Here is an 8717-nt window from a genome sequence, read left to right as displayed (position 1 = left end):
AAACATGAGCAATTGCGCTGCAGTATTACAATGGCTGCTTAGTGCCGGTATACATGTCTATTCTGGACAAGGTACGGACAAGTCTTGAGGGATCCAGGCCTGGTTCATTTTAATGAACTTGAGCTTGTCCACATTGGCTGTGGACAGGCGGCTGCGCTCGTCTGTGATAACGCCCCCTGCCGTGCTGAATACACGTTCAGATAATACACCGGCTGCAGGGCAGGCCAGCACCTCCAAGGCATAAAGAGCAAGCTCAGGCCATGTGCCCAATTTGGAGACCCAGAAGTTGAAGTGGGCAGACCCATCATTCAGTACGTGTAGGCGTGTGCACACATACTGCTCCACCATGTTGGTGAAATGCTGCCTCCTGCTAAGACGTTCCATATCAGCTGGTGGTGCTGGTTGTTGTGGCGTGCTGACAAAGCTTTTCCACATTTCAGCCATGATAACTCTGCCTTCTGAGGTGCTGGCGGTGCCCCAGCTGCAGCCTCTTCCTCGTCCTCTGCCTTCACCTTGTGCTTCAACTGTGCCCCCGCTGCCAGGTGGGAATGCCACCAGCAGTGCGTCTACCAGCATGAGCTTGTACTCGCGCATCTTACGATCACGCTCCAGTGAGGGAATTAAGGACGATACGTTGTCCTTGTAATGGGGATCCAGCAGCGTGGCCACCCAGTACTCAGCACAAGTTAGAATGTGGGCAACTCGGCGGTCGGAGACACTGCAGCATGTAATCGCTCATGTGTGCCAGGCTGTGAAAATATGTCCTCTGTGGGAGGTGTATCGTCTGTGTCCTCTGTATCCCCCCATCCACGCACCAGTGATGGCCATGAGCTGGTCTGGGTGCCACCCTGCGTTGAACATGGTTCCTCCTCCTCCATCTCCTCATCCTCCACCTCCTCATCCTCCAGAACTGTGCCCTGGCTGGACAATTGTGTACCTTGGGTTTGTGGGTGCAGGAACCCACCCTCGGAGCCACTTGGGAATGACTGGCCTGAAACCCTACGAAATGATCCCTCTTCCTACTCCTCATTCTGTGCCACATCCTCTTCCATCATTGCCAGGATCGTTTTTTCAAGGAGGCATAGAAGTGGGATAGTAACGCTGAGAACGGCGTTATCGGCACTGGCCATGTTGGTGGAGTACTCAAAACAGTGCAACAAAGAACACAGGTCTCGCATGGAGGCCCAGTCATTGGTGCTGAAGTGGTGCTGTTCCGCCGAGCGACTCACCCGTGCGTGCTGCAGCTGAAACTCCACTATGGCCTGCTGCTGCTCGCACAGTCTGTCCAGCATGTGCAAGGTGGAGTTCCACCTTGTGGGCACGTCGCATATGAGGTGCTGAGCGGGAAAGCCGAAGTTACGCTGCAGCGCTGACAGGCGAGCAGCAGCAGGGTGAGAACACCAAAAGCGCGCACAGACGGCCCGCACTTTATGCAGCAGCTCTGACATGTCGGAGTAATTTTTAAGGAATCTCTGCACCACCAAATTCAGCACATGCGCCAGGCAAGGGATGTGCGTCAAACCGGCTAGTCCCAGAGCTGCTACGAGATTTCGCCCATTATCGCACACTACCCCAACAAAAATGTTATCTGACTGTTATAATTAGATAGTAACACATCTCCCTTTTTCAAATCAGTTTTTTTTTTATTTATTTTTTATTTCCTTTTTATTTAAAAAAAATGGCTTCTCATTATCATTAGAGGGCGGGGTGAGCAGAGTCATTCATTGCAATTAGAGGGAAAGGTCAGCAGAGCCATCTCATTATCTTTAGAGGGCGGGGTCAGCAGAGTTATAAATTGCAATTAGAGGACGGGGTCAGCAGAGTCATTCATTGCAATTAGAGGGCGAGTTAAGCAGAATAATCCCATTATCATTAGAGGATGAAGTCAGCAGAGTCATCTCATTATCATTAGAGAATAGAGTCAGCTAAATAATTGCATTATCATTAGAGGGTGGAGTCAGCAGAGTCATCTCATTATCATTAGAGGTTGGGGTCAGCAGTGTCTTCTCATTATCATTAGAGGATCGAGTCAGCAGAATCATCTCATTATCATTAGAAGGTGTGTTCATCAGAGTCATCTCATTATCAGTAGAGGGAAGGTTTAGCAGACTTATCTCATTATCATTAGTGTATAGAGTCAGCAGAGTCATCTCATTATCATTAGAGGGTAGGGTCAGAAGATTAATCTCATTATCATTAGAAGATGGGGTCAGCAGAGTCATTTCATTATCATTAGATGGTGGCGTCAGCAGAGTCATCTCATTATCATTAGAAGATGAGGTCAGCAGAGTCATCTCATTATCATTAGAGGGTGGGGTCAGCAGAGTCATCTCATTATCATTAGAAGATGCGGTCAGTAGAGTGATCTCATTATCATTAGAAGATGGAGTCAGCAGAGTCATCTCATTATCATTAGAGGGTGGGGTCAGCGGAATCATCTCATTATCATTAGTGTATGGGGTCACTAGAGACATCTCATTATCATTAGAGGATAGAGTCAGCAGAGCCATCTCATTATCTTTAGTGTATGGGGTCAGCAGAGTCATCTCATTATCATTAGTGTATGGGGTCAGCAGAGTCATCTCATTATCATTAGAGGATAAAGTCAGCAGACCCATCTCATTATCGGAGTGAGAGACAGCTGGAGGTTTATATTAGGCAGTATAATAACACTTTACACTCCACACACAGATAAAGTATGTGTACGCTGCTCCCTGTCACTCCCTGATCTGTTGAGGCTTTTCTCCTTCTCCACCTGGAGACTGTAATCATCTCTGACATTTCTCTGACTCTTGACTTCTATTTGTTGTAGTTGACATAAAGATAAGACAGAGAAAACACAGGAAGGAGGAGGGTGCCTCTGTTATGCCCACCCCATAAAACATAACTACTGAACCATACAGAACATGTAATAAAAGGAACAAGCACTTTATTTGTCTTCTACAGAGAGTGAAGCTAGGGTTAAATGCACAACCGATTCATGTTAATTAGAGCCCGATGCCCGAGGAGCGCTCTACCGGCCACATTTGTTTTATTCTATAGAAACATTTAGCTCAGGCCGTTATAATATAGAAACTACATTACATGAAGTATAAACTTTACCAGAGAATCTGCAGAGAGTGGGAATGTGGAGAAGATATCAGAGACAATTCATTTCTCAGAAGCCCGGATACCTGAGCGGATCCACGTGTCTAGATGACAGTGACAGAATAATATAACAAATAACTACTAGTTGTTTTTTTTTTATAAAAACCTCTCTATATCCAGCATATCAAATGTTAAAAAAGTTGTGCACTGCTTTAGTGGAAATAACGTCACAATGCAGATAGCAACTTTATGCCTACTTTTGCAAGTGTTCCCAACGAAGACTTGACTTCTATGGGTGGTGTTGTTCTTCCTCTCCCGACCAGTGTCGCCTGGAAGTATCACTTTCCTGAAGCGGCTGAGGCCTCTTGTATTCTCTATATAAAGTAAATATGAGGAAAGCCACAACAGTGAAGCATCGCTACGATACCGGATCCACCCTAGATTTGCAAAAGAAGACGTTAAGTTGCTCTCTACATTGTGATGTTTTGTATCCTATAAAGCGAGTCACAACTTTTTAAATATTTGACTGTTGGTGAACTGACCGATCGCTCTGAGTGTTGCAGTGCTCGATGTGAATGATCCATAGTGCTCTTTTATAGTTCTTTTTTCTCTTTAGTATATGTCATGCTGATGTTTTCTTTCTTAGATCTATGACTTTCTATCAAAACGCAGAAACTTCACCACAAATGTCTCCCTTAGCTTGGGGTTGGCAAAGACAATGATGAGAGACTCGGCTGCTGGAAAAGACATAAATATCATCCAGCAGACGGCTATACGAGGGTCTTCAGGGTTGAAGCTCATTGAAAAAAACAAAATCTCATTTATGTAGAATATGATGGAGATGAAAAGGAATTGAAACATGGTTCTTATAGCTTTTATGTGAGCCTTGTCTTTGGCTTGGGACAATCCAGAATCTTTCTGCCTCATCTTACGTACATGTCTTAGTAGTGAAGAGACTGTTAATATAATAGAGACCAATATAAGCAGAAATGGCAAACAGCATCCCATAAATGATGCAGTCTGTAACTGAAAGGGCTGAAAATTGAATGTCCCACTGATAAATATGGTGTCACGGGTGCTATTCACTGGAGACAGCAGACTGATGGTCACACTTGTGGTCCAAATGGTGGGAAGAGTAATGAAGAAACAGCCGGCTGCTGACAAGAGAAGAAGATGTGGAAGATACACTGAAATGTTCCTCTTTGACCAAACAAAGACTGGATGATTAAAGTTAGTGATGGTGACACAATAATAGATACAGAGCCAGGCGGTGAGCCAGTAGGTGAAATATATGAGAGTCAGGGTGCTCACTATGAATGGGGCATAGAATTTTCTAACGAACATTAAAGAAATGAAGAAAATAGAGATTAAGCCCTGATAGACTAGCAAACACTGGAGAGCAATGTTCACCACTCCTATGACAAGCTGGATCAGGTCAGGAGGGTTAAGCTTCTGTCCTCTTCTCATGATTCGGGCACCAGACACCAAAATGCACATGTTCAAAATAAATGCCACCCCACTGTCCAAGATGCAGAAGATAACCAGAAGGATCCATCCTATAAACGCCATCATGAACTTTCTATGGATCCGTCTATCCTGGAATCAGTAAATTGTGTTGGGTCAAGGTAGAAAAAACTGCATTTTATGCACAGTATGAGGTATGCAAAAAGGGTTTAGCATGAGTTTGTTTATTTCCAGTTTTGCAAATCAGGAGGATTTTACTTAATAGCAACTAAATGATGTAGCAGAAGTTAACCAGGCTCTGTAGTCTCTTGGTTACCTCTGGGTCAGCCCCAGGCAATGCTTCATTGTCTGCCATTGCTTAGAAGCTCCATGTATTACATCTACAGACAAGGTTGTGTTTACAGGTTTGGACTTAGAAAGCCCAATGCAGAATATTTTCCATTATATTTTCTATATCTGTCTTGAGTGTATCCTTCATCACCTAGATCTCTGCATGGATACAACAGAACAGGGCCAGAACCAGCATTTTGTTGCTCCAGACTTGTGTGGTCAACTGGGTCATCTCATTATCAATAGAGGGGTGGTTTAGTAGAGTTATCTCATTATTATTAGGGGATGGAATCAGCAGAATCATTTCATTATCATTAGAGGATGGAGTCAGCAGAGCTATCTCTTTATCATTAGAAGGTGTGGTCATCAGAGTCATCTCAATATCAATAGAGACAAGGGTCAGCAGAGTGATTTCATTATCATTAGTGTATGGAGTCAGCAGAGTCATCTCATTATCATTAGAAGGTGTGGTCATCAGAGTCATCTTATTATCAATAGAGGGAAGGATCAGCAGAGTGATCTCATTATGATTAGTGTATGGAGTCAGCAGAGCCATCTCTTTATCACTAGAAGATGGGGTCATCAGAATAATTTCATTATCAATAGAGAGAAGGGTCAGCAGAGTGATCTCATTATCATTAGTGTATGGAGTCAGCAGAGTCATCTCATTATCATTAGAGGGTGGGGTCAGCAGAGTCATCTCATTATCATTAGAAGATGGAGTCAGCAGAGTCATCTCATTATCATTAGAGGGTGGGGTCAGCAGAGTCATCTCATTATCATTAGTGTATGGGGTCAGCAGAGTTATCTAATTATCATTAGTGTATGGGGTCACTAGAGACATCTCATTATCATTAGAGGATAGAGTCAGCAGAGCCATCTCATTATCATTAGTGTATGGGGTCAGCAGAGTCATCTCATTATCATTAGTGTATGGGGTCAGCAGAGTCATCTCATTATCATTAGAGGATAAAGTCAGCAGACCCATCTCATTATCGGAGTGAGAGACAGCTGGAGGTTTATATTAGGCAGTATAATAACACTTTACACTCCACACACAGATAAAGTATGTGTACGCTGCTCCCTGTCACTCCCTGATCTGTTGAGGCTTTTCTCCTTCTCCACCTGGAGACTGTAATCATCTCTGACATTTCTCTGACTCTTGACTTCAATTTGTTGTAGTTGACATAAAGATCATCCACAGAGAAAACACAGGAAGGAGGAGGGTGCCTCTGTTATGCCCACCCCATAAAACATAACTATTGTACCATACAGAACATGTAATAAAAGGAACAAGCACTTTATTTGTCTTCTACAGAGAGTGAAGCTAGGGTTAAATGCACAACCGATTCATGTTAATTAGAGCCCGATGCCCGAGGAGCGCTCTACCGGCCACATTTGTTTAATTCTAAAGAAACAATTAGCTCAGGCCGTTATAATACAGAAACTACATTACATGAAGTATAAACTTTACCAGAGAATCTGCAGAGAGTGGGAATGTGGAGAAGATATCAGAGACAATTCATTTCTCAGAAGCCCGGATACCTGAGCGGATCCACGTGTCTAGATGACAGTGACAGAATAATATTACAGAATAACTACTAGTTTTTTTTTTAAATAAAAACTTCTCTATATCCAGCATATCAAATGTTAAAAAAGTTGTGCACTGCTTTAGTGGAAATAACGTCACAATGCAGATAGCAACTTTATGCCTACTTTTGCAAGTGTTCCCAACAAAGACTTGACTTCTATAGGTGGTGTTGTTCTTCCTCTCCCGACCAGTGTCGCCTGGAAGTATCACTTTCCTGAAGCGGCTGAGGCCTCTTGTATTCTCTATATAAAGTAAATATGATGTAAGCCACAATAGTGAAGCATCGCTACGATACCGGATCCACCCTAGATTTGCAAAAGAAGACGTTAAGTTGCTCTCTACATTGTGATGTTTTGTATCCTGTAAAGCGAGTCACAACTTTTTTAATATTTGACTGTTGGTGAACTGACCGATCGCTCTGAGTGTTGCAGTGCTCGATGTGAATGATCCATAGTGCTCTTTTATAGTTCTTTTTTCTCTTTAGTATATGTCATGCTGATGTTTTCTTTCTTAGATCTATGACTTTCTATCAAAACGCAGAAACTTCACCACAAATGTCTCCCTTAGCTTGGGGTTGGCAAAGACAATGATGAGAGACTCGGCTGCTGGAAAAGACATAAATATCATCCAGCAGACGGCTGTACGAGGGTCTTCAGGGTTGGAGCTCACTGAAAAAAACAAAATCTCATTTATGTAGAATATGATGGAGATGAAAAGGAATCGAAACATGGTTCTTATAGCTTTTATGTGAGCCTTGTCTTTGGCTTGGGACAATCCAGAATCTTTCTGCCTCATCTTACGTACATGTCTTAGTAGTGAAGAGACTGTTATTATAATAGAGACCAATATAAGCAGAAATGGCAAACAGCATCCCATAAATGATGCAGTCTGTAACTGAAAGGGCTGAAAATTGAATGTCCCACTGATAAATATGGTGTCACGGGTGCTATTCACTTGAGACAGCAGACTGATGGTCACACTTGTGGTCCAAATGGTGGGAAGAGTAATGAAGAAACAGCCGGCTGCTGACAAGAGAAGAAGATGTGGAAGATACATTGAAATGTTCCTCTTTGACCAAACAAAGACTGGATGATTAAAGTTAGTGATGGTGACACAATAATAGATACAGAGCCAGGCGGTGAGCCAGTAGGTGAAATATATGAGAGTCAGGGTGCTCACTATGAATGGGGCATAGAATTTTCTAACGAACATTAAAGAAATGAAGAAAATAGAGATTAAGCCCTGATAGACTAGCAAACACTGGAGAGCAATGTTCACCACTCCTATGACAAGCTGGATCAGGTCAGGAGGGTTAAGCTTCTGTCCTCTTCTCATGATTCGGGCACCAGACACCAAAATGCACATGTTCAAAATAAATGCCACCCCACTGTCCAAGATGCAGAAGATAACCAGAAGGATCCATCCTATAAACGCCATCATGAACTTTCTATGGCTCCGTCTATCCTGGAATCAGTAAATTGTGTTGGGTCAAGGTAGAAAAAACTGCATTTTATGCACAGTATGAGGTATGCAAAAAGGGTTTAGCATGAGTTTGTTTTTTTTCCAGTTTTGCAAATCAGGAGGATTTTACTTAATAGCAACTAAATGATCATCCTCTTTATGCATGTTGTCTTACTCCAAGCTGTATAGGCTCGAAAGCCTACTACCAATTAAGCATATTAGGTGATGTGCATCTCTGTAATGAGAAGGGGTGTGGTCTAATGACATCAACACCCTATATTAGGTGTGCATAATTATTAGGCAACTTCCTTTCCTTTGGCAAAATGGGTCAAAAGAAGGACTTGACAGGCTCAGAAAAGTCAAAAATAGTGAGATATCTTGCAGAGGGATGCAGCACTCTTAAAATTGCAAAGCTTCTGAAGCGTGATCATCGAACAATCAAGCGTTTCATTCAAAATAGTCAACAGGGTCACAAGAAGCGTGTGGAAAAACCAAGGCTCAAAATAACTGCCCATGAACTGAGAAAAGTCAAGCGTGCAGCTGCCAAGATGCCACTTGCCACCAGTTTGGCCATATTTCAGAGCTGCAACATCACTGGAGTGCCCAAAAGCACAAGGTGTGCAATACTCAGAGACATGGCCAAGGTAAGAAAGGCTGAAAGACGACCACCACTGAACAAGACAGAAAAGCTGAAACGTCAAGACTGGGCCAAGAAATATCTCAAGACTGATTTTTCTAAGGTTTTATGGACTGATGAAATGAGAGTGAGTCTTGATGGGCCAGA

At 42.9% G+C, this 8717-nt stretch overlaps 2 protein-coding genes across 2 annotated transcripts; both read right to left on the bottom strand.

Moving 5' to 3' along the window:
* Positions 1-3735: 3735 nt before the first annotated feature.
* On the bottom strand, positions 3736-4656 carry LOC121007920 (taste receptor type 2 member 40-like). The gene has a single exon (XM_040440188.1). It carries the CDS (start codon positions 4654-4656, stop codon positions 3736-3738), a length of 921 nt encoding a protein of 306 aa, XP_040296122.1.
* Positions 4657-6988: 2332 nt separating this feature from the next.
* Positions 6989-7909, bottom strand: LOC121007919 (taste receptor type 2 member 40-like). The gene has a single exon (XM_040440187.1). It carries the CDS (start codon positions 7907-7909, stop codon positions 6989-6991), a length of 921 nt encoding a protein of 306 aa, XP_040296121.1.
* Between the last annotated feature and the right edge of the window lie 808 nt (positions 7910-8717).

Source organism: Bufo bufo, chromosome 7, assembly GCF_905171765.1.
Source record: "Bufo bufo chromosome 7, aBufBuf1.1, whole genome shotgun sequence".
Lineage (NCBI taxonomy): Eukaryota > Metazoa > Chordata > Amphibia > Anura > Bufonidae > Bufo > Bufo bufo.
This window is presented reverse-complemented; position numbering and strand designations above follow the sequence as displayed.

Coding starts and splice junctions, on each gene's coding strand:
- LOC121007920 (XM_040440188.1), bottom strand. CDS start 4,656: ATGGCGTTTATAGGATGGATCCTTCTGGTTATCTTCTGCATCTTGGAC.
- LOC121007919 (XM_040440187.1), bottom strand. CDS start 7,909: ATGGCGTTTATAGGATGGATCCTTCTGGTTATCTTCTGCATCTTGGAC.